The 27,300-nt window shown below is 37.0% G+C and overlaps 1 protein-coding gene across 1 annotated transcript in view; it reads right to left on the reverse strand.

The window, feature by feature from the left end:
- Positions 1-27,300, reverse strand: part of LOC138826204 (inactive heparanase-2) — a 460,635-nt gene that overhangs the window by 187,344 nt on the left and 245,991 nt on the right. Inside the window, exons 4-5 of the mRNA XM_070021377.1 lie at positions 14,831-15,004; positions 6,715-6,886 (exon numbers count right to left, since the gene is read on the reverse strand). Of these exons, the coding sequence (XP_069877478.1) occupies positions 6,715-6,886; positions 14,831-15,004 (346 nt within the window). The remainder of the gene's footprint in view (positions 1-6,714; positions 6,887-14,830; positions 15,005-27,300) is intronic.

Raw genomic sequence — 27,300 nt, forward strand, 5'->3', positions numbered from 1 at the left:
ATCCTTGAGTTTCTTCCCTGTTTATGGACCTGGATTTCCTACAGGAACTCTTGAATTGAATATATCTTGATTGTCTTGAATTGATCCTCTACCTCAAGCAATATTTTATCTCAATTTTTCTATCACCAGCGCCCTTTGCTTGAGTTATTTTCTTATCTGCCAATTCTTTTATTGGAATGTTGGTAGCTTTTGGAGATAAGGTGTACAAAATATGCATTCACCCATGTATATATAATTTAATAAGTTATTCTAAAACTTTGAAACCATTAATGCAATATAATTCTATAATATTTATCACTTCCAAAAGAACCCCATACCTGTTAAGTGCTCAATCACCTTTTGACCCTCTACAATCTCCACTAGCACTAAGCAACCACCACTCTGCTTTTTTCCTCATAGAGTGTCTATTCTGGACCTTTCAAATAAAAACAACCAGCTATGGGCTGGGAATGTGGCTTAGTGAGAGAGTGCTTGCCCAGCATTCATGAAGCCCTGGGTTCAATTCCTCAGTCCCACATAAACAGAAAAAGCCAGAAATGGCGCTATGGCTCAACTAGTAGATTCTAGCCTTGAGCAAAAGAAGCTCAGGGACAGTGTCTAGGCCCTGAGTTCAAGCCCCAGGACTGGCAAAAAAAAAAAAAAAAAAGACCAAGTGAGAGCGTGAGCCATCGAGTTCAAGTCCCAATACTGGCACCGAAAATGAAAAAACAAAGCAAAACAAAAAATAGAACCAGTTATGTAAAGCTCTTTCTGGTTGACTTCTTTCTCCGAGCATGAGATTTCTCAGGTTCATTCATGTATGTGACATGTGTGTAATGTATGTAATATTGTATTTCTTTTTATTGTCTAATACTATTCCAGCATAGGGACATACCACATTTTATTCATCAGTTGGTAGTCATTTGGATTGCTTCCATTCTGGCTATTATGAATAGTACTGCTATGAATATTTGTGTACAAGTTTTTCCATGTGGACCTATGCTTTCATTTGTCTTTAGATATATACCTTGAAGTGAAATTGCTGAGTTGCAAGGTAGCTATGTTTAACCTTTTGAGTGACTGCAAGCAAAGCAACAGTACCATATTATATTCTAACCGGAAGTTTTGGGATGATCCAGTTTCTCTCTATGCTCTCCAATGCATGCTATAGTGTGGCTTTGGTTACAGTTATCCTAGCATGTATGAAGTGGTCATTAATTGTGGTTTTAATTTTCATTTCCCTAGTAACTCATGGTGTTAAGGATCTATTCATGTGCCATTTGTCTATCTTCTTAGGAAAAAAATGTTGACTCAAGTCAATTCTGCCTATATTTTAATTAGGTTATTTTTCTGTGTATTGCTAAGTTGTGAGAATGCTTTATAGATACTCTGGATGCAAGTCTGTTACCAGATACATGAATTGCAGATATTTTCTCCCATTCTGTATGCTGTCTACTTCCCATTCTTATGGTGTTGTTAGATGTGTAAAGTTCTTAATTTTTTTTATCAAGTCCAACGTGTCAATATTTTATCTATTTGTGCTTGTAGTACTTGCTGTGACTTAACTGTGTCCCTCCAAAAATATTTGTCAGAGACTTAATCTCCAATGCAACTGTTTGGAAGTGGTACCTTTAAGAGGTAGATGGATTAATGCTATTATTGAGGGATTGGGTTCATCAGCACAGGTGTGGGCTTCTATTCTTTAAAACTATTCAGTATCAATTAGGTAAGTATTCTATTACAGAAGTACAATTGCTGCATGTAGGAAAGCATTGCCTAAATCTTATAAAACAAATTTATCAAGTACATATTTAGGTCCAAAATACTTCTGTTCTAATTGTATACTTTTTAATATATATGATTTCACTTTATAAGTGCAATATCTCACATACTTCTAAGTATGTATCTTTGTAAAGATACGAATGATAGATTTTTATTTTAAAAAGACTGAACTTAAATTATTGTTCTTTTTAGTTTCATTGTTCATTTATGTTAGTTATGTTAACTTTTATTTTATGCTACTGGTTTTTCTTTCTTATGCTCGTGTCTTTGCTATCTATTCACATTAATAAGCTGGTAACACTGAATATTGTTCTAGTTCTACTACTGAATTCACAGAACTTAAAATAAGTCTTTCTTTTGATTGGGATCTCTATAGGTAGAATTTATTCATTATAACAGTGATTATAATAAACTTATAAAACAATGAAATATACTTCAAGGTAAAAAATGTAATGGATTAATATAAAATTTTCATTCCATAGGTGATACATGCAAGCTATGTAAGACATAACCATGAAAAACCATTTTTCATGTGTTTAGATAAAAATCAGTGGGCAGTTCCTGAAAGAAAATGAAAACAGTAAGACCAGCACTTTGTTAAGCACTTTCCCTTTTCTAGGCAGCATGACAGTCCCTGAAGATACAAACATGAAGAGTCTCTCTGTCCTCATGTCTCATCACAGCTCTTTGTCCTATAACTACTATGCAAACAACCTTAAGAATTGTCTTGTCCTGGGCTGGGAAGGTGGCTCAGTGGTAGAGCGCTTGCCTTGCAGGCCTGAGGCCCTGAGTTCGATTCCTCAGCACCACATAAGCAAAAGCAAAAAAGCCGGAAGTGGCACTGTGGCTCAAGTGGTAGAGCGCTAGCCTTGAGCTGAAGAGCTGAGGGACAGCGCCCAGGCCCAGAGTTCAGGCCCCACGACTGGACCCAAAAAAAAAAAAAAAAAAAAAAGAATTGTCTTGTCCTTATAAAACTAAAGCTACTCATTATGATTTATGAAAATAGCATAATTCATTCACATTATTATATAATGAGTTGCAATGCTTCAATATCACAGCCAAGCTTACTCATTTTGATGCCACATAAACTTGGAGCTAGTCGTTAAGTAAGATTAAATACTAGTCATTCGAACAATTACTTATAAGATACCAACCATATTCCTAGGTTCTAAAAATATGGAATGAATGAAACAGACAGGATTCTGATCCTCATCTACAGTTTGTTAAGAGAGGCACATAGTTATCTTACCCATGTAATTGTAACTCCTCTGTACGGTATTCTCACAATTTAAAATTTTTTTTTAAAAAAATAGAGGCACGTAGATAAACAGATATACTGTGAACCTGATAAGTACTCTGCCTAGCAGAAAAATAAAATGCTGTTCAAAGCCAGGATAGACCATAGAAATATCTGACCTGACTATGTCAGAGAGGGCTTTGGGAAAAGGAGAAACAAGAGAAGAGGGTGGTATTCTACACAAGTAACACAAAATACAAATGTGCACCTACACTTGGATGTAGCTGGAAAGCAGCCTAGATTAGATGATATAGTAGCTCGTTAGATGCAAATGTAGGCAGTCAGAGGCTTTAAAGGGGTTGATTTCAAGCAAGATGGATCTGATCATACGTTACATTCTTTTTTTTTCAAATCTACTCAGAAGTCCATATGAAAATATTATTAGAGTTTGACATTTGATACAGAGAAACGATTTAAGAAGGAAAATGTGAAGGCTTAAAAATGAAAAGATGGGGACTGGGAAGGTGGCTCAGTGGTAGAGTGCTTGCCTTGCATGCATGAGGCCCTGGGTTTGATTCCTCAGCACCACATAAACAGAAGAAAAAAGCTGGAAGTGGTGCTGTGGCTCAAGTGGTAGAGCACTAGCCTTGAGCTGAAGAGCTGAGGGACAGTGCCCAGGTCTAAAGTTCAGGCCCCACAACCAGCAAAAATAAAATACAATGAAAATGAAAAGATGGGTGAGATGTGAGTGGTTCTAAGAAGTCATCAATATCAGTGCTTGGTAACTAATTGCATACAGCAAGAAAGGAATGAACTGAATTGAAAATAGTCTTATTCTGGGGCCTCACAAAAAAAATTGGTAATTGTATTATGAACCAAACTTAAGTTTGGTTAGGTTAGGTTTGGTTTGACATAAAGATTGTGAAAATATCCAGCTCTTTGCACGGTTAACAGAATTCAAATATAAACAGCCATGTGGCACAATCATGCATTAATTTAAATAGAATAAATTAATAAACTTGACACTGCTTATTGCTGTGTGTGAGATATTGGAAAGAATGACATGCAGAAACACCACTTCCTACAACCTGGTTAAATTATTCTAAAAAGAAATTTGGCAGCAAATACTAAAAGCCATAAGAAATCATCATGTATTTTGACTTTTTTGGAATATAGCCCAAGGATATAATTCAAAAGAAATAAAAAACCTATTTGTATAAAGATGTTTATGGTTGTGCTGTATATTACAGGCAAAACTTGGAAAGAGTCCAGATGCCCAACAGTGAGAGGACCTTGGTACATTAATGCAATGGAATAATTTATTAGAATGAAGAATGCCAAACATGAGAAGTATGCAGGAATCAGAGACCTATGAAGCAATGAGTAAAAAATGCAGAATTCAAAACGAAGCATACACAGCAATCACATCTATGTAAAATTATATCTCTATAGCCAGGAAGACTAAAAAAAAGAAATGAAAAGAAAAAAATGACATAGCTGGTCATTTAGAAAGGTGACATTTTTGTTATTGTTAATTCAGCTTTCTGGGGACGTTTACATGTTTCTAGTTATATTTCACTATATATTTAGTGCACATACATTAAAAAGCTAATTCTCCTTCCTCCTATCCACCCCCCACCCTGAAACATAAAAGGAAAATATGTTGCTAAGTTTTTTCCCTCTCCCTAAAGGATTTTCTCTAGTCTTTTGCGACCTGTCTTGGAGTTTGGACTGATCAGGAGTCAACTAGAAAAGTGGAAAGTGAATAGCATGAACACACTTACAGTATGAATGCTCTTCATCCTGCCTGTAAACCCTATGTAACATGACCCTAGTCACTTTTCTAACTTTAACTTTCTCTAACGAACCTAGTCATTTGTCATCCTTAACTTCTTTTATACATGCCTTCCATTCTGCTAAAAACAAACAAACAAAAACAGGGCTACTGTTCACTGCTCTGTCTAGGGCTTCTGTTTCCTTTTCTGTCTACTTAACTTCTAATCATCCAATACATTACCCATCAGATACTCTTGTGCTCTTATATGCCATTTCGTTAATTTAATTACCCCCCCACACCCCTTATAGTCATTCATAGAACCACAAATGAAGTTTTAAGGTTAGTTGGGCAATGCCTATCCATCACCTTCTCACTTCATAAGTAATTGATGAAGGCAATGGATATTTTTATTATTAATTTTTCAAGTTTCTAATATGGTACCTGGAATATTTGAGTTGTTAGGAAATATCTGTATAATGAATAAATGGTTGACCCAATGACATGCTACTGAAAGATCATTATAGGTCATATAAAAACACATAAATCAAATCATTACAGTAAAATAAATAATCTACAATACAACTATGTGCTCTAAAATGATACTTTTATGTATTAGCTTTGCTTGATTATGCATCTATGAAAAGCGAGTAAAGTTCAATACCTGTGATCCTCATCTACTAATTGTAGCAAGAAAAAAGAAACTCTACCTCTCCATCTCCTTCTTCCCCATCACATTTATACTGAGTAATTTCAGAACTCAGTGTGCAAAGAAAAGCCCACAGCTACACTTTGAATAAGGATGAGGTTCATGAAAATTTTTGATGAACTAAAGGGGAAAACTGCTCCTGATAGAAAACAGGCAGAAAAAAAAGAGTGGAAAAAGAACAGAAGTTAAAGTAAGAATCAATAACTTATATAAAAGAGAAAACTGCCTATGTTCTTAAGCCTAGATGGAGACTAAGTAACCAGAAAAATGAGGAGCAACAAGAGTCTCAAGACATAAGGGACATTCAGGAGCTAAACATCCTGTTTATCTCATATTTGCATGGAATATCTCTAACATCTCTTGGCCTGTGAATTCCACTACAAAATACCTTAAAATATCTTATTCCTCTTTGAATTTGTAGCAATAATCATTACTGTTCCATATTATGACAAGATGCCCCATATAATATATGCCTTGGTGTCCAGGGTATTGTGTTCTAGATCAACCTTTGGAACCCCCAGCCACATCATTCCTTTCCTTCCTGCTCCACTTATATCTCCACTTCCGACCTTATGTTGAAGATTCCTATCTTCAGCCTTCCTTGAACAAAACTATGGCTCCCTTTAACCGTTATTCTGTCTTATTTCTGAAAACAAATTCAGCTCAGGCATTTCCTCCGACCCTGTGTAACCAGACCCTCATGGATGTCTCCATTCTCCCATTTGAGCCTGGTCCACCACTAGGAGGACTAAGTCAGCAAGCATTTAACACAGTGTGACTCATCTGTGCCTATGCTTACAAATGGTGGTCAAATTCAGTCAAAATTCTATAAAACAATTCTCTAGTGTCCTCTCTGCTAATGAATCTATCTGTTCGGTTGCGGTTTAACCTACAAATACGTTAGTGTTTCCTGACCTTTTCACTTTCAAAAAAAGTATAAAAGATGCTATGAAATGCTGTTACCTTATAATATTAAAAAAATAATAATGCGTCCCCTCCAAACCATCCTAGAGATTGGGGTCTACCTCCCTCCCCACCCTGCTACCCTCTTTTGACTAGGAAGGGCCTATTGTTTGATGAAGAATTTCTAATTTAGAAAGGGATAAGACATGAGGAGAAAAGGCCCTCCTTTATTCTGAAGTTTGAAAATAAGCAGAAAAAGAACCGCAAGTATTTTATTTCATTACATTCGATGGATAATGCCGTTATGAACAGCTAGATAATCTGACCTACCCATCTAGCAGAGCAATGACGTTCTTTCTGGGCCGCCCAATATTAGGGCCATACAAGCTGGCTCTGGAATAAATCTTGATGGACTGCAATAGGCTCTTCAGCTGGATGTAATCCTTTCCCAACTGGCTGCCATTTACTGCGCGGCCATGCATCGTCCGATAGTTATTTGGCTCTAGATTAAAAATAGACATTGAATTAGAATTGAGAAGGGTGAGGTTCTGCCAACTCTTTTTCATCCAGAGATCTCTGTCTTTTCCTTAACAGCAGGAATCAAACAGGAGGTATGGATTATCTTAAATTGAGGAACCTACCCCAACAAGCAAGTCAAGTTATCAGTACTTTCAAACTACTCTTAAAAAAAAAAGATAAAAAGTCTTTCCATTTCCTAACTAATGGGGCAGTGTCATTCTTTTTGATTTTATATTAAGTGAAGTAAGCCAGGCCCAAAGAAACATAGGTCCCATGGTTTCCCTTATTTGCAATAACTACTATTCATCTAGGATAATCTTACCAGACAAGTAGAAAGTCAAAAGCTATGCACATATGACCACATAAGATGATGCTAAGTGAAATGAATCCCAAAATAGGGACACAAGAGGTTTTATCTTTGCTGCTGTTGTTTTTAATGTACTTATAATGTACTATGTGATATTTTCTGTTTCTTTTGTATGTTCTTCCCCCATGATACACCCCCTGTTTCACAGTATTTGATTCTGGTACCCTGCATCTTGTATATACATTTTTCTAATTTGGGGAGGGGAAGGGAAATAACAAAATGCTGAATCAAGGATACAGGTTGACCCATTGTAACAATGAGATGTACAAGACACTATGTTGAAAATGAACTTTACAACTTTGAGGGGTGGGGAGGGAGGAGTTGGGGAGATGGTAAGGGAAGGGATGGTAAGGGAAAACCAAGGAGAGGTAACAATGCCCAATAGGAAATCTACCCAATACCTTACTCACGTAACTGTAACCTCTCTACGGTATTCTCACAATAAAAAAGAAAGAAAAAGAAAAATCACCAATCCCCATATTGTTTTTAGGTGATATTTTATAATGTATGGTATGCTGGTGTAAATAGTATCCCCTAAAATGTACATCTACCAGAACCTCAGAATGTGACCTTATTTGGAGAGAGCTCCCTACAGATGATAGTACAGTAAACTAATACTGGATTAGAGTAGGCCCTAAACACAAGGACTGCTATCTTTTATAACAGATAATATGGATACACAGGCAAGATTGCTGTGTGATGGAAAATTTGAGGACTGAAAAATACGTTTTTATGTTCATGGTTTCCGGCAGCTATTGGCAGCTAGGAGAGAGGCATGAAAAGATTCTCCTTCAGAACTTTCATAACTAAATCTGTTGATGTTTTGATTTTAAATTTCTAGCCTCCTGAACAGTGAGAGTACATTTCTATTGTTTAAAGAGCTTTAGTTTATGGTAATTTGTTACAGCAAGGCCTAGAAAAATTAATAAGAAGGGAAACTTTCATAAAGATATCATTGTATCAAAAAGTGGAAAAATAAAACCTTAATGTTCATTAAAAGCTAAACAGTGGAGTGAAATACTTTTGAGTAAGACCTTTTCCCCCACCTTTAATCCAAAAAGTGCATAAAAAATTTTAAAACAACCTCTGGGATGGAAAATAAGGAATTTAAATATTAGATTTATAGTTTAGCATAAATGACCTCAACTAAGCAAAGCACTTCTGAAGAAAATGACACACTGGAAATATCACCATTCCAGATTTCAAAATGTATTCTTCCTGAGCCATTGTTAACAAAAAAATCAACAAACATTGACATGAAGAACAAGGGAAGAGAAGTAAGAATCCAACTATAGCTTTATGATTCTCAAGAAAGATGCCCCCCCAAAAAAACCCAACACATATATTGTAGCAAAGATCACTCTTCTATAAATGATGCTGGGAAAACTGGATAGCCACATGTAGAGGATCAAAACCAGAGCTCTATCCCTAACCTAACACAATAATCAATTCAAAATGACTTCAATGTGTGACCTAAAGCTTTGGAACTATTAATGAAAAACGTAAGAGAAACATTTTAAGATATAAGTATAATCAATGACTTTCTGAATAGGATTTTACTCATGTGAAATATGTTAGGATTGATAAGTGAATACTGAAATGTTATTAAAATATCTATATTAAATCCCTGGAACTGAAGCCCACAACTTACATTGGGGTGTGCTATATGGATTGTGTCCTAGTATAGGCTTTGCAAGGTGCATGACACCATGCATTCACAGTGACAATATCACGCAGAATAAGTTAATCAATATGCTCCCCATATTTATTCCTCTCCTCTTTCCTCTCATGAGAAATGTCTCCTGGAAACATTGGTTTGTTAACTCTGTGTATACATTTTTGCCTTTTTATGATGTCACATAGTTACAATAATGTCTCACAAGTCTTTAAAATCAACTTTATTGCTAGTAAATCTTGGAGAATGAATCTTATTCAAATTTTATTTTTGAGTTAACAAACTTTTGTAGGGTTTTCAGTGTGATATTTCTGTACATTCACATAGGGTACTTAGAAAAAAATTCACCCATACACCATATTCTCTTTCTTTTCTTTCTTCTTATTACCCCCCCCTTTTCAAACAGCATTGAGTGGGTTTCATTGTGCTGCATTCATATATACATATTTATACATACATGTATGTAATATCCTTTGATTCGCTTTACCCCTCCTCAGCCCTCCTTCCCTCCCATAACTAACCTCCTCTTTTCACATTCGTGCCTCATTAGAATTACCATTATCCTCATCACCATTATTTAAGGTCTCTACCTCACAATCGATTGAAAACATGTGATTCTTGGCTTTTTATTTTGACTTATCACACTCAATTTGATTATCTCCAGATCCATGCATTTTTCTGCAAATGACATGATTTCATATTTTCTTTATGGTGAGTAATATTCTAATACATAATACATTGTGTGTGTGTGTGTGTTTATCTATCTCATATTTTCTTTATCCATTCATTGGCTCTTGGGTACATTGGCTGAGTCCAGTTTGGATGGTGTGAGGTCAGCTGTAACCAACATGGGTATGCAGGTACCTTTTCTGGTATATTGATTTATTCTCTTTTAAATATATGCCCAAGAGTATGACTCGCAGGCTTTCTAAAGTGATGTGAAATTTGGCTTCACTTTATATAAACTGTTGTTGCCAGTGCATGTTCAATACTCTGAGCTCCAAACTAAAAAAATATCCAAATCATGTTTCAGCCTCTTGCCGACCTCATGCCGACAGCTCACTCATGCCATTGAGGTGACTGGTGTATCTAGAGATCAGTCTTCACTTTTACGAGTTACTGAAGCATTTTAAAATATTTAAGAATAACAGGAAAGGGTGCTATTAGACCACATCAATTAGATGTGCTCTCTTTCATAGTATCCTGTTGTGAGCAAACAAAGGCAGGTGTTTGAGAAATGAGTAGAAGGTGAAGAAAATTGTTTGTCTTATATTCCTTAAAGTATCAATTGCACTGCAACGGTGGCTCCTGTCAGTGAAAACAAATGAAGGCCCTGATCTCACCAATGATTCATCCAACTTATACATAGATGACAGTTTTCCCACAAGTGCTTCCTTTAACTCTCCAGGAGACTAACCGGAATTTAAGTGACATGTGGTTTTCCATCTCAATAATTAATTTAAATAATGCAATTCAAACATCACTGATTTCCCTTAATAATCAAAGGTTAATTAAGTGCTTACAAAAGTAAATGATGTCTTTATCAACAGGTTTGTTCTTTAATTTATATTTTGCACATATTATTTGTTGCTTTAATAATTTCTATGATGTATAATTTAATCCTTTTAAATTATAATAAGTTTCTCCAGTTCTAGGATTTAACAGCTTAGAAGCTTAATAGTTCTAGGAGGACTTAATAGCTCACTAGTAAAAGTTTATCCTGCCTGTAGTTTCAGGCAATAAACTCCTGGAAACCAGGAAGTCTTTGTTCTGTATGTTCACTCTGTCAGAGAGCACTCTAGGAAGCTCTATAGAAGCAGGCCTGGCAAGAGTTTGTGTTAATCAGTTTCTTGTCGCTGTGACAAATGCCTGACAGAAACAATTTAAGAGGAAGAAAGATTTAGTTTGGTTTACAGATACAGAGGTTTCAGTTTATTGTCAGCCAACTCTTATTACTTTGAAACTGAGGTAAGGCAGAATATTATAGCACAGAAGCATGTTGCAGAGTCTGTTCACTTCATGGTGGCCAGGAAGGAAAGAAAAAGGGAAAAGGAGAGGGTAAGGGAGAGGAAAGGGAAGGGGGAGGGGAGGGTGAAAGGGAGGAGGAAGAGGGAGAGAAGCTACCAAGGTGCCAGTGGTTCACATTTATAATCCTAGCTACTCAGGAGGCTGAAATCTGAAGATAATGGTTTGAAGCCATCTTAAGCAGACATGAGAGACTCTTATTTCCAATTAACCAGCAAAGAGCCAGAAGTAGAGATGTAGCTCTCTCTCTCTCTCTCTCTCTCTCTCTCTCTCTCTCACACACACACACACACACACACATACACACACACCACACCATCTTAGAGCTCAAGGACATCCTTCAATTTCCACATTATTATATTCAGCAAATGTTTTGCACAACAGGAGCACACCAATATATTAAATGCAATAATGATTAAATATCATTACAGTATTCATTTGGATTTGAGTGTACAGAGAAGATAGGCAGAAGGTGAAGGTGAGAAGCAGATAAGGAGAGGTAAGGAAGGAAGGAAGCAGACAAAGAAATTGCTCCCTTCATTCTCCTTTTCCCTCCTCTCCTTGCCTAAATATTGAACCTCTACCTCCTGCAAAATACAATTCTCTAAAGCTCTGATCTGGAGCCTAGCCTCATAATTAATTGTCAATGTGTTTGAAGCCTATGGTTCAACCTTAGTTTAGGTTTACATGACTATTACTGATTTTACATATATATATACAAAACACACAGTTTGTAAATATATGAATATATATTTATATATTATGTAGGTATCTACACAATTGCAGTCCAAATGTTTAATGAATGTTGAGTGGATGAGTAAAAATCACACATTATTGGGGGCTGGGAAGGTGGCTCAGTGGTAGAGTGCTTGCCTTGCATGCCTGAGGCCCTGGGTTCGATTTCTCAGCACCACATAAGCAAAAAGAAAAAAGCCGGAAGTGGCGCTGCGGCTCAAGTGGTAGAGCGCTAGCCTTGGGCTGAAGAGCTGAGGGACAGCGCCCAGGCCCAGAGTTCAGGCCCCACGACCGGACCCAAAAAAAAAAAATCACACATTATTCTTCCAAAATAATCATCTCTAAAGGGTTAAACTTTCTAAGGTCAGAAGTTGGAGCTTATCAAATCACTCAATAGACAGGCTCCAGAGAACTGAATTCCGTAACCAAATACATTGGAAAACAATAGATCCAGTGAGGGTATGAATACATGACACTGATTCAAAAATTAATTAAATGTAGTTCATTTGTTTGTAGAAATGGGAAGAACTACTTAGGAAGCCAATGTATAATTTATAATGTAGATAGAGGTTATTCAATTATAGATACTACATTAATTCAGGGTATTTTTTGTTCAAGAATAGGACTAAAACTCAATACCTGACACTTTTGCTCATTGGTTAGCTTTCTACCAACAAAGTCACACTCCAACCCCTTAAGGTAATTTTTATCATTAAGTATCGCTTTCAAAAAAAAACAAACCAAAACACCATTTCTCTGGACTACAGTTAGACTCAAATTTTTATATATTTCCACTATTTGAGTTCCAAATTCAAAATTATTTGTTTCATTTACCTTCAATTCACTAATGGTTAATAAAGTTATAAAATATTACAATCATCACTCAGCTTTAATCTGTTATAGAGTTTACAATTTATGGGCATTTAGGGAAAGGCTTTATAGTACATAATAAAACTGTCTGAAATCTTCTACCAAGAAAGTCTTCCTTTGACATCCTAAACATTCTTAATCTTTACCTCTTGATATTAGGTATGCCTTACATTAGTGGTTGGTAGCCCTCAGTAGTCACTGATTTCAAAGGAGAATAAAAATATGCAAGTCATTGAAGCTTAGCCACTTTGTAAGAAACAATTAAGAAAATGTCTACCTTGGCTTTTTTGAATACTAGATTTGCCCTAGAGATAAAATTCTTGTTAACAGGGTGTGGGTATAGGGAAGGATGAGTGATGAGAACTGACCAGTTCTATTGTCTCTCTCTAAACATGGAGATGGTGATTAAACTATTACCTCTGTCCAAAGAGATAAGGTTACAAAGAAGCAAATGGCAAGAAAACTGGAGAAAAAAAACAAGGATGTCCATGCAATTTTCTTCTGAAGGAGAAGGGGCTGAATATATACAACAGAAAAATTGTGAGCAAAATACACTGCTTATCTTAAAGGAAATGACTCTAGCCCAAGAGAAAATGTTTGTGGATACAAAACAAATGAAAGGAAACAGCAAAATGATTCTTATTCAAACCCTACAAGGTATATTGAGATGAGTAGAATATTCATTGACGTCATTTGTGTGTGTGTGTGTGTGTGTGTGTGTGTGTGTGTGTGTGTGTGTGTGTGTGTACACTTTTGAAAGAAAAGAGAGACAGTATTTAAGCTTCCTAACTGGAGTCTCAAAAATCATCTGTAGAAATGCTTACAAAAAACTTTACCAATACTATCTATGTTACTGAATTTCTAAATTCATGAATTTTATTATTTTTCTATCTCTTCTTATTGGTACCACTATTTCTTATCAGTGACTGTATGTTTTTTCCTCCTTATAAATGAATTCTTGCTTTTTTTTTTTTGCCAGTCCTGGGGCTTGAACTTGGAGCCTAGGCACTGTTCCTGAGCTTCTTTTTGCTCAAGGCTAGCAATTTACCACTTGAGCCACAGGACCACTTCTGGTTTTTTTTTTCTTTCTGTTTATGTGGTACTGAAAGCTTCATGCATGCTAGGCAAGCACTCTAGCACTAAGCCACATTTCCAACCCTCGTTTTCTCCCAGTTTTTTCCCTCCCGACCCTCTTCCCCACAAGTTATAAGACTGACAGGCTACCTATTGCATTAAAGAGGCTCCTTCCCCCACAAGTTAAATAGCTCATTTTCAACGTAGTGTCTAGTAAATGTCACTGCTGAATTACTTCACCCTTTGTCCCACCATTTTTGTGCTTCCTCTTGACTTTTTGCTTTGTTAAGTCCTGAATAGACACAATATGATAAAGATGAGGATCATTGTGTGTTGGTTAGCTCAGATGACTAAATAATATCATTTTAATATAATTAGCTCCCTCTCTGAAGTATTCAGAATGGTTTGGGGAAAGAAGATGAAGGGGAGGGGCAAGTTCTTAATAATTACACACAGAGAAATGCTGTACTTCTCCCTGCCTTCTTCCCACCATCCGCCTTTCACCAAATCAACTACACCACCTGAAGATTTATTTCACGTAACACATTTCCATCCTCAGAAATTCCTCCAAACTCTGGAGGAATTATCCCACCAATCATCTATTTTAGTTTGAATTGTTTTAGGCTTATCTATTACTAGCTGATTTTTTTATTTTCAAATTGTCCCCACCTGAGAAAAAGAAAGAAGAAAAAGAGAAAAGGAAAAAAGAAGAGAGGGAAGAAAATGAAAGTCACATTCCAACTAACTGCTCTTACAAGACCCTCCTTCTTTGCCATATTATGATGAAAACTTCAAATCCTAGAATGCAATAAATCCATGTGTGAGAACACAGTGTTGTGTTCTCCATTTGGCCATTGTTCTTTTGAATTAGTCTCAGGCTGTGCAGAGGTTGTATCTGACTTAATACTGATAGTCATAAATCACTATCTCCCCAATTCTGGTGACATTTCCACAGAAAAAAATCAAGGTGAAAAGGTATAAGTATAAATTTAATTATAATAATTAATTCTAGTGCCTTCTATTTGATCTTGTACACTTGGACAGTCAGCTCAGTGGCCAAGCATCTCACCTGTTTCCTTGGCCAGTACTCTGGAGATGGAGACTATGTCCCAAGTCAACCTTTTTTTTAAATTTCACTCCCTTCAACTTGTCAATTCAGAGGAAAGAACATCCTTACTTACCATTTCCCAGTTCCCAAGAAATGTTGTACTTCTTGCTGGCGCTGTACTTCAACAGGCTCAGGGCACTAGAACTGTTCCAGGAGTTATTGGGATTCCGACGCAGTGCATTTAGAGCAAATATCAGGTGGAGTCCAGAGCAATCAGCGAAGTTATACAGTTTGTCTAGAGACCTGGCTGGGAAGAAACAGAGAAAGGCTTGTAACTTTCAAATCAACGTTTCAGCCAAAGGAAAATATTAACCAGTCTAAAAAGCCTTTCTATGAGCTTCCTGTGGCTAAGGAATTGCCTTGAACAACAACAAAATAAATTGAATTGCTAATATTTAAAAATTGGAAAAATTCACCATGCAGCTGGATCTCTCTAACTTTTTGGATCTGTCCATGGAGGATCTATGTTCCTCTACATCATGACAAGAATAGTGTCTGGGTACAAAATCAAGAAAGATGGCTGGTTGGTGAGTCTTAGAAATGAACTCCATCTACCAAGACTTCCAAGTAAATCTCACTCAAGCCCACATTTCTAATATTTCTGAGAACAGAAACACCATAATTATTGTTAGAACTATGTTCATAGTCAGGTTGAACCAGATATCATCAGTTCTGTAACCATGTGTCTCCTTTCTATGTCATTCCTTTATTTCTATTACCACAGTTCTTGCTGGCCCTCCCTTCCATTGATGAGAATTATTACAATGTCTATACTACCATTTTCTAGATTCTTCTCACAATCATTCCCACCAGTCTCTGAATACCTTAGGGAATTTTCAAGACCCCCTTTCTTCCTTAAAGTCTCCATAGCTCATTTATATTTTTCTCTCCAACTTTAGGCCTTTCTAGTTCCCTCAAATTTCCCCTGTTTGTTGATGATATATCAGTTCTATTGATGATAGAACTCTCTATTAACCTTTCTTCTACTTTTCTCATTCCTTTTTAATAATACAGGTTTTATTTGTATTTTTAGACAATGTTTTCTATGATGTGAATATATGACCTTAGGTGGTAAATACATGTAAAAAGTACCTTAGGTAAATAGTTATGTGCATGGATTCGCATTACTCTAATATTCATTATCTAAGACCCTAGATCAGAGCTTCTCAAATGGCTTCTATGGAACACTAGGGTTCTACAAGAGGAGATGTAGAGTTACTCAAGTTGTCCCATTAAAGATTTTGCTGTAGCTATTTGGTCTTTTATAGTAGGGTCATAGATATTGGATTCAGTCCATTTTCATCTTGTTACATATGTGAGAAAACATTTTTAAGAAGGACCAAAAGCCAGAAAAAACTTTTCTCCTTTAAGTTTAAAATAAATCCATGTAAACTGTCTCACAATCTACCCAGAATTAAGTACTTTGGCAAAATCAACAAATGGCTTAAGTTTCAGATTAAAGGAATAAGTCTATTTATTTTGTTTCAAACTAACAAAGTGAAAATGTCTATTAAAGTGATCATATAAAAACCAATGTAAATATATGATCATTTTATAATTATCTACATGTCAGTAAGAAATGGTTTTTGAAGATTCATATAAAATTGCAGTTAGGCTATTATTTTGTTTATATGATTTAATGTATTGTTTTAGCTGGTTTTCTATTCAACGCTATGAATACATTTTTCATGTTCAAAATAACATAAAAGTAAATTTATATATTTTTTGGCAGGGGGTCTGGTTGTGGGGCCTGAACTCTGGGTCTGGGCGCTGTCCCTCAGCTCTTCAGCTCAAGGCTAGCGCTCTACCACTTGAGCCACAGCACCACTTCCAGCTTTTTTTTTTCTTTTTGCTTATGTGGTGCTGAGGAATGGAACCTAGGGCCTCATGCATGCAAGGCAAGAGCTCTACCACTGAGCCACCTTCCTAGCCCCCAAATTTATATTTTTTTATTTAAATGAAATGTAAGAAGCTTTATAAAAAGCTTTATAAAAAGCACATCAATTTTGGCTTCAACTAGTGACTCAACAACAAAAAAAGTTATGTTTACTCTATAGGTTTTTCCAATCCATGAAGGGGAATGAATGGGTTCAACTTCATTAGAACTGATATTCTTTGAGGAGAAGATGTAACCATATGAAAGGATAGGTGGAAAAAAAAAAAAAAACAACTGGTCAAAATAAAAGTATTTTCCAAAAAATAAACACTCTTTAAAAGAGCAGGGGTGATATTTTTAGATGAATATCTTTAGCTAAATCATCACATTGGCATACTATGGGCTTCATATATAATAATGTTCACTCTGCCTCTTCCATGAAGCCCCTTAAGGCTGGCACTGTCTCTTATCATATCCTTCAAAACATCTACCATACCTCAGCTTCTTCCACAAGTCATCATGAAGAGCTCCCAGAGCCCAAATCTGTTTCTTTTCATTGCATAAAAGTGATCTAATATGAAACTGAAAGAAATGGAAGGGAACTCTAGATAAAATAATTACAACTGGCTTCAAAGATATTCTCTAGAGCTTATTTAAGACGTATATACATTGAGTATAAAGCAATTTAGTAGGGCCTTAACAGATACAATCTTCCTGGGAATATCTGCTATCGGGTTCTGTTTGATTGACCCTTCAATATGACTTTTTGCTCTTTCCACAAGAGGGTGACAGTACCTCTATGTCCCCTAGTCAGGCTGCCTTGGCATTTTCCAGGAATAGCAATCCCCGCAGCACTTATATACCAGGCAGGTAAAGAGGAGGAGCTGGAATTGGAGAGGGATGGAAGAAAGCCTAGTCTGGGAAGCCATTTTTTATAGGCTCAGACAGTCGATGGTCTGAAAGTCCTTGAGATTTCTGAAGGACAAAAGATAGAAAGATGGCTGAAGACAAAATCTTGAATGCGTCTTCTAATGGTTAGGAGAAGAACGAGGAGGAGGGGCAGAAATTCAGTCTTAAGAAACTCCAAAGGTGGAAGTTGCAAGGAGTTTCTGGTTAATAAAAGCCGATGTGAGTGACACATAGAGGGAGGAGACAAGGAAGGCAGAAAGAAGAAGTAGACAACAAGCAATACACTGGTGCAACCAACTTACTTGAATAAAAGCAAGAAAAGGAACAAGTAGCAGAAACACCCAAGATTGGCTTTTTAAATTTCGTGACCCAAGACTTCACTTTGTCAAAAAACAAAACAAAACAAAAACCCTCTGGATAATGATCAATGAATTCACAGTGACATATAAAGGTCAATCATTTTCTGACATCCTTCAGAACTTGACACTTGAGAGACAAGATAAAAATTCAAACAAACGTAAACAGGACATTGCTTAAATCATTAATTTATTCAGCAAATGTTATTGAGTGCCTTAATGTTATTGAGTGACTTAATAACTTACGCCTTTATCAACAGGACTATGAGCCCTTTACATTACATTTCCTTTCCCTAGGGGTTACAAGGCAGTCGACAATGAGGACTGTTCGACTATTGAAAACGCTATACCTTGTTGTTCATGGGATTTGATCATCTGATTTTTTGGGTGTTCATAGTTAGAACAAGCTGAATACAAATGCAACCATTTCTTCTTTTGAATTCACTAGTACTCTCTTCCAGGAATGGAAGGTAATGATCATAAACCCAATTCCTCAGCCACACAGGAAAAGCTTTCTCCCATCACATTAAGGTTTTGACAGAACAAAATAGTCACAGAGGGATAGTATATTCCTGTATTGCCAGCTAAGAAAAGAACAGAATGGAGTCCCTAAAGCAAAGTAAATACAGACGGAGTCCTTAAAGCAAAGTAAATACATTTTTCTGTGTGATACGTGCCCACAGAGTGGGCCCAAGCACTAGGGATGGATAAAATTTGCATCATGTTAGAAATCCTCACCATTTTTTTTGACAAACTGCATCAGTCAATCACCCCATGTTGTGAACAAGCTTTGCCTAGAATGTCTTTCCTCCTCTTGTCTTCACCCTTCATGCCCTAGATCAATGGCTTCCTCTGTGAGGGCTCCCTGATTCCCTGAGGCAGACACATGGGCAGGGGTGGGGAGAGGGGAGAAGGTCCTCCTCTCATTTCTCCCAGTTCCTCATCTTCTCTTGTTAACAACAATAGCCAATCATGCTCATTGTTCAGCTTCACCTTTCTCTCTCAAGGCAGATTTGAGCATTTGCCAAAGAGCAGACATAAAAAATGTGTACCATTTGAGCATCCAATCCGGAATCTAGTACACAATAAACTTTAAGAAGTGTCTGACATATGCAGGTGCTGTTTAGGTCCATTCAATGCCATCTGTAATTTGTCTGACCCTAACTAGCCAACCTCGATTATCACTGTTCATTATAGCAAATTCCCTTTAGATAATGTATATTAGGATATGTCTATTCTGGGTGTTACATGTGTTCAGATAATATACTTACTGGTCTTAAGTGTTTTGTTTAGAATGGAGCCTATGGGTAAAGTATGGGTGACCATCCAACAGAGGCTTCAAGGACAGAGGAAACAAGGAGAGAGACAGAGAAAGAGGAGAGAGAGAGAGAGAGAGAGAGAGAGAGAGAGAGAGAGAGAGAGAGAGAGAGAGAGAGAGAGAGAGAGAGAGAGAGGGACAGACAGAGACAGAGAGAAATGGGAAAGTAGGAACCACTGTGAGGTGACTGTGAACCAACTTTGCCTTTTGAAATTCAGAGAGAGGAACCATCAGGTAAGTGAGGAGCCATTTGATTTAGTGAGTACAGCCAGTGGGGGAGGATTTAATTGTAGCTATTACCAAGAGAACAGTTTGAAAATTGCCTGGGTGAACACAGCCATTTCAGAAAGAGGGAGGATATCTCTACAATGAGAGCTAATTTTAATAGGAAGAGAAATATCACCAAGTTAGTCAGGGCAATGAAACCTTAACTAGGTTATAAAGAAATCAGCATAAATGTCTATAATTTAGCTAAAGCTGTTGAAATAGAATGAGGTTTAGGAAATGTCTCTGAATAAAAATTACAACACCATCAGAAGACTCGGGAGTGGAGACTAATGGGCTCATTAATCAGTTTAACTAGATTAAAAGGAAAACTGAGTACCAGTGAGTACAGCAGGCCTTTGCATCACATTAGGAACCCATCTAAATACTGACAGGCTAAAAGGACGAGAAATACTGACATTAGTAAAGAAGCTCATAATGTTTTTAAGATATGTTACTGCTAAGAAACAAGTTGTTTTTGTTTTTTAAATGTGACTAGAGTAGACTTTAGAACTAGCCATCAAAATTTAAATGTGGAGTCTTTTAGACCAAGCAAGCCCACTCACTGACATTTTCTAACCTAAATATTTATAAAAAGCTTTCCAAAGTATCAGAAGAAAATCATTGCAATACTCATTTTACCAGCCAATCACTAAAAAAAACAACAACTCCAAATGCCCATTAAATAAGAACTAGTTAAATAAATTACAGAAAATGTATGTTATAAAAAGACATTGAGAATAAGGAAAGAGAGAAGGCTTACATGAACTGTGGAGTTGGAATGGAATTGGAAATATGTAGAAGATACAAATAAGATTTAAAGAAACAGAGCTGATACCAAAATATAGATATTTCTGTGCATGAATTTAATATTTGTAACTTTCCTAATTTTCTAACATATACACATAGAGATAGATATGTACACATCTATCTATATATCTTTCTACTCATCATTTAGCCAGATTGGTGGTTAACACCAGTAATCTCAGCACTCAGGAGGCTAAGGCAGAAAGATGCTAAATTTGAGGCCAGCCTGGACTACATAGTGAGACCCTGTTTGATATACATTTAGAATATATTATATTACATATATAATATTAAATATATAAGGTTATATATTTACTATTTGCATATTCATATGTGTATATACATATGTATGTATGTGTATGTTTTTCAGAAAAAGCCAGGAAACAATAACTTTTTGGTATCAATGAGTATACCTAACACACAATACTTGTTATTCTCTAATAAAAGGAACCAGGGCAAGCTGGAGAAACAGCTGATGTCATGACTAGGTAAGAGAATACACAAGACATCCATAGGAGATTTTGCAGTAAATGAGGAGTAAATAAGGATGTGTCTGGATGAAAGGATTCCATGGATACAGAAAGTGAATGCCCCAGTCTTCCACCCTACCTCCACACCTCAGAGAGTACACACCGCTGTCAGGATTAGGTGTAAAAACCAAAGTTGGCTTTAGGTTTTCCCTCACCATCTTTGCCCATGTGTTGTGTGGACCCATATCAATGCCTGGTCTGAGGGCAAGTGCTCCTACCCCACCCTCCATCAGTGCTGGGGCTGCCAGTGGCAGAAACTCTTGCCAGTACTGCAGCTGGCCATCCACAGGGCCTGAGGAGACATCTATCACCAAATTGGTGTGACCATTCACCTTGTCAAGGTGGACATATAGCAGGTGCCCTACATTCATTCTGGGCCCCACACCTGAAAAAGTCCTTCGAAGGTCCCTACCCCTTCACAGCCCCTGGAAACAATGGATGTTTTCAAGCTCATAGCCAGAGATAATGAATCTTTATTCAGAAGTTATTCTGTACATCAGAAATATTTAATTCAGTAGAAACATCAGCAAGAATTTATTCAATTATAATTTTTATAATTTTTCTGCTATAGTAAATCCCTTTACATAGTACTAAACTGTTCTTAATGAAACTCTAGGATCTGTAGGATCTGAGCATTGGATACAAGCATTATTTGTGTGAAATTTAGTAAGCCGCCAATAAAGAACCAGAGGCTCGTCTCTTAGATTGTCTCTCTTTCCCTAAACCAGTCCAGACTTACTCTGGCATTGTTTTCAGTGATAACTCTTGAAATAAGTCTAGTCTAGATACTTCAAGAACACATGGTAAAGACCCACCTTATAATTTATAGTTCCCTGCTTTTCCTCTTTTGTGCATATTCATTATAAACTGAATTCTTGTAAAACTTTAACCCTCCTCAAGAAAGGTACATTCTGGCAATATGTATCAAAACCTTTAAAAATGCATAGCGCTTTGACTCAAAAATACCACTTTCCCCCCTCTGGAAATATACAGAACTGGATGGAAAAGTGACAATAGTTTGCTCAATGGGAGAGGGGAGAAGCAAATCTGGCAATAATGGAATAAATAAATTTAAGAATGAAATTCAATAAAGGCACTACAGAATGTTTTTGACATGGGAAAGATGCTGCCATATTTTAAAGTGAAGTATGGCAGACTCCAAAAATAGCAAACATGCTTTTGTTGTTAGAAACAGCCCTCCAAACAAATAAGCCCTGTACTTTCAAACTTTTCTGCATTAGCTCCAATCATAGGCTCTTTGTCTTATTTCAGGATTAATGAAAACCTTTTAGATTAAAGTTAACATAAGAAAATCTGGGTTATTCTTGATACACACACATATATATAATTTTAGTACATTCTGTATATTCCCACATAGACACATGCATTGCTTCATATGCACACATGCATGGACACATGCATATGTCCATACATATGCAGAAATGGCAGAGAAGATATTAAAGAACAAAATAGGAAAGGAAAAAGTAACTGAACATTCGGAGTCTAATTATCTTTTATAGTTCTCCTTGGCAAGGCTACTATAATATTCAAGACGAAATTTCCTATCTGCTCTACATATCAAGCACGCTGGTGGTTCGAGAGAGCAGAGGATAGAGAGCCATGGGTATTATAACTATCAAAACAAAGAATCCCATTATTGTAAAATGTTTGTTCCAGGCTCTCTCCCTCTTCTCAGTACTTGTCTACATTCATCAGTGTTACTTGTGATAGAAACTTCCAAAGTCAGCTGCACAATCAGATGAGATCTCTGGTGTTGGCTCTCAGCAGGTTCCCAACTCAATCCATCCCCCATTCACCCGCTAATTGCTTTCTCCTTCTTTTAGCCCTCACGGTGCTGGCAGGCAGGCAGAGGGGTGGTGGGTAAAGGGGGAGGGGTAACAGCAGGACAGATGTTGTGTTGTCTTCCCTGAAATGAGATCTGGAAAATGTCAGTTGTTAAGTAACAGGTATTGGCAGGTGAACACAGCCTTCCCACTGGGCTCAGCCGCCCCTTTCCTTGCGTAATTATTTAGGCCTTCTCTTATTCTCTTACATGCACCATCTCCTTCATTTTCTCTTTAGAGTTCATTGAATACGAATTTCCATTTTATAGATATTCGTCTGACATGACTCTAAGCATGTTGGAAATGAGCAAGTTCTTTACCACAGAATCCACAAGTGTCAAATAAAACTCTCTAGTATTGTTGGTAAACCCTGGGGAAGGAGTACAAAAGACTTCTTGGAAGAGTGGGGAGAAACTCTTGAATCCTGGTGCTCTTCTCCATCTGCTGAGAGCTATCTGTAGAAACAGCATAAACTTGATAAAGTTGAAGTGCTATATAGAACTGAGAGAACATTCTTCATTTTTCTTCTGCGAGGTCAATTTGGAACTATTCCATCATAGAATTGCAATCCAGATGGAAGAAACCCATGTGCATATGCGCAGCTAATGTGTGCCCATCTTCATTGCATTTGATTAATTTGCATAATAGGCTTCAGCACATTCTGGGATTGAACCAAGCAGTGGTAGAGGAGGTATAGCAGTTCCATCTTATCTAGGCTGTGGCTGCTCCCAGAGAGACAGCCTCACCCTTACCCAAGGATCTGAGGCAAGGACCACTGGATAGCACCAACCATGTGAGTATGAGTATGGGTTCAGTACCAGTGATTCTCTAGTCTAACCTGGGGAAATCTGTAGTGAAACCCAGCAAATCTGAATTTAGTTGACATTTTAAAACCCCCTGTTTTCACTGTATTTAATTCCAGTGTCCTTGTATCTTATATATACCTTTTTTTTTTTAATTTGGGGAGAGGAAGGGAAATAACAAAATGCTGAAACAAGGACACAGGGTGACCTATTGTAACAATGAGATGCACTATGTTGAAAATGAACTTTACAACTTCAGGGGGAGGAGGGAGGAGTTGGGGAGATGGGGAGGGAAGGGATGGTAGGGGAAAACAAAGGAGGGGGTAACAATGCTTGATAGGAAATGTACTCATTACCTTACTCATGTAACTGTAACCCCTCTGTAGAGTATCTTTACATGTAAAAATATGTTTAGAAAATTTAGTGGGACAACATTTTCGAATTTTGGAAACCTACAGAATGGTTACAAGGGGAAGAACAATGGACTAGGAGCTCCTGCTAACCCTTACCTAAAAATGCTTTATTAACTATCTCTCTTCTCTCTTTCTTTGTATAGACAATTTTATCTAGACAGAAATGGCTGTATTGCCTACCTATATTCTAATACTTGAGCCACAAATTAGAATTTGAAAGTCTAGGGCTCTTCTGAACTCTGAGTTAATTATATTCATTAACTCTGTCTGAATGACTCACCTGTATTTCAAACAGCATATGTGAAAAAAAAAAAAACACCAAGTCACCAACCACTTAAATGAACCTAATTCTTTTCTGATATTGCTTGAATTGAATAATAAGTTATCTTTTAGTAATCTAGGAATTTCTACCCACCTCTCTCTCTCTCACCCATGACAAACAAAGCTGTGTTTCAAACCTATCTATAAAATTTTTCCTAGCTATGATGTCATTGTCCCCATCACTACTCTGATTAAAGCCACTGTCTTATCCACCTGAATTTCTGCCCTCTCCTCTCCATTTAGCATCATTGAATCCTTTCTCTGAGAGCTTTCTAAAGAGCATAATTACACATCGCCCAAGTAGTATTCTTACCAAACTCCTTGTTTGACTTAAGTACTGAACAGAAAAACCAAGTGGAATATTGACACTAAGAAAAATCAGAAATAAAACAACTATGGTACAAACCCTTTATTATGTGATATTGAATCAATTGATGTTCAGTTTCCTAGGTTTAGTAATTATATTGTGGTTATGTAGAAGAATGTTGTTTGAGGTAGGAAATACATGCTAAGATATTTAGGAATAGAATTATCATGCTATCTTCAAATTACTCTCAAACTTAGCAAAAATATAGAGATAGATAGATAGATAGATAGATAGATAGATAGATAGATAGATAGATAGCTGAAAATATGATAAAATGAAAACAATTGAGAGGGCAAGATGGGCAACTAAAGGCTTCTACTGTCTTCACTCTGAATGAGAAGAATCAGGTAACACAAGAATGAGGAAGAATATTGGGAATCATGAAAGAAGTAGCAGGACAAGAGAAAATCGTAGAGAAATAAAGGCTATAGAGGAACACAGCAAATAGTTTCAAGCCCCATCACCAGCTCCCCAGGATGAAAGGAAGCAGAACACACAGTCACAAAGCAAAGGACAGTGCTGGTGACAGATTGGCAATTCTAGTTACAAGATAAGCCCACATCTCCCAGAAGCCTTAAACTCAATGTAGGGATTTCCTGAGACAGTGACCGCTTTGTTGTAGAAGAAGAGCCTTGATAGGAACACACATTTGCTTGCACCCTTCATCTCTGGGAGCTTCAGCAAAACAACATCTCGAGAGAGGGTCTATTGTTTGAGACTGAGCTACTCTGGAGGCTTGAAAACATGGACTAATCATGGCTCTGGGAGTCCTGTGATACTCTGCCACAGTGTCTGGGCACAGAGGTGGTTGTAAAAAGGAGAGAGTCTGGTGTGGTACTGAAGTGAAATTCAAGCAGCCCGGAGCTCTGGCAGCAAAGGGCCTAATAGTTGGAGGCCCTGTCTTCCTTGTCAAGGAGCCAGTCTTCTCACCTAAAGGTCATGGAGGAAACAAAGCACTAAGAGTCTGTGGCTGGCACAATGTTCAGCCTCCAGTTCCCAGTTCTTGACTCCTATGTTGGCTGCTAGAAAGGTTTGAGAACTCTGAACCCAGACCTTCTATGTCATGTGATGGATAGTCTGAAAACACTGAAGCCAACTTGTTCAACCTGTTTCCTTATATTACTCTCAAAGGGTATTGAGTCTTAATAAGTGTATAGACTCTTACTTAGCTTTTGCTCCTGAAGAACTCATCCAGCAGCACTCATACTTTTAAGGAGCCATTCTTATGGCTTTACCCTTGAGCTGTGTTGATGAGCCTGAGTACGTGTCTAGAGACCTCTCATACCTGTACTCATAGCTGCCCATTGACCTCTCTACTCAATGTCTGATTATCTATCTGTCTGTCTGTCTGTCTAGCTATGATTAAAAGACCCTAAAACTATTAAAAATATCTGATAAACTCTTTTAGTAAAAAAACAGGATATAAAATCAACATGTGAAAATTAGTAGTGTTTCTATATATTAGAAATGAACAGGCTAAGAAAAAAATTAGGAAAACAATCTCATTCAGTATCTAAAACCTAAAACAAAAAGAGGAGAGGGGGAATAACCCTAGCAAAGAAAGTGAAATAACCCTATAATTCAAACCTTAAGAAAACAAAATTGAAGACATTAGAAGATAGAAAGACCTCTTCTACTCATAGATTGGCAAAATTAACATAGCGAAAATAGCCACACTTCTGAAAGGAAACTACAGGTCCAGTGTAGCTCTCTTTAATATGACAATGTCCTTTTTCACAGAAATGGTGGGTGGGTGGGTGGGGGGAATTCGTCCTAAAATTCAAATGGAAACACAAAAGACTTTGAATAGCCAAAGCAATTCTGAGCAAAAAGAGTATTGCTTACTTCAAAGTATATCACAAATTTATAGTAATAAAATCATCCTAGTACTGGCACAGAATTAGAAGACATAAAGACCAACTAAAACAATTTGATTCCTGACAAAGTTTCCCTAAACTTACACTGGGAAAAGATCATACTTTTAACAACTGGTTAGGTCATGGTAGGTCATGTCCTCATGGTAGGTCATGCCTTGCCACAAGTGGCGCTAAGAAAATTGGGATATTCTATGGTAAATAATGCTGCAATAAACATAGTTGTGCTGGTAGCTTTAGTGTGGTCTTGTTTGTAAACATTTAGGTAAATGCCCAAAAGTGGGATTGCTGGGTCATAGGGGTGCTCTATGTGAAGTCTTTCCAAAGTGGTTGAACAAGTTTACACTCCCACCAACAATGAAGTAAGGTTCCCTTCTGTCCACATCCCCTCCAGCATCTGTTATTAGAGTTCTTGATTTTTGCCATTCTAACTGGGGTGAGGTGGTATCTCAATGTTGTTTTGATTAACCCAGATGCCCCTCAGTAGATGAATGGATCAAGAAAATGTGATATATATACACAATGGAATTCTATGCCTCCATCAGAAAGAATGACATTGCCCCATTTGTTAGGAAATGGAAAGACTTGGAAAAAATTATATTAAGTGAAGTAAGCCAAGCCCAAAGAAACATAGGTCTCATGGTTTCCCTTATTTGCAGTATCTAGTATATGTATGAGTCAAGCAGAAAAGGTCAGATAAGGTGATGTTAGGAAAATGAACCCTTAGATATGTATTTAAAAGTTTTTTTTTCATGTATTTGTTTCTAACACATTTATAAGATTATTTCTTTGTTGCTTTGTATTCCCTCCCCCCACAGTATAACCCCTGCTTTCACTGTATTTGATGTCGGTATAATTTGT

The sequence above is a fragment of the Dipodomys merriami genome, unplaced genomic scaffold, assembly GCF_024711535.1.
Source record: "Dipodomys merriami isolate MVZ:Mamm:240054 unplaced genomic scaffold, mDipMer1.0.p SCAF_14, whole genome shotgun sequence".
Lineage (NCBI taxonomy): Eukaryota > Metazoa > Chordata > Mammalia > Rodentia > Heteromyidae > Dipodomys > Dipodomys merriami.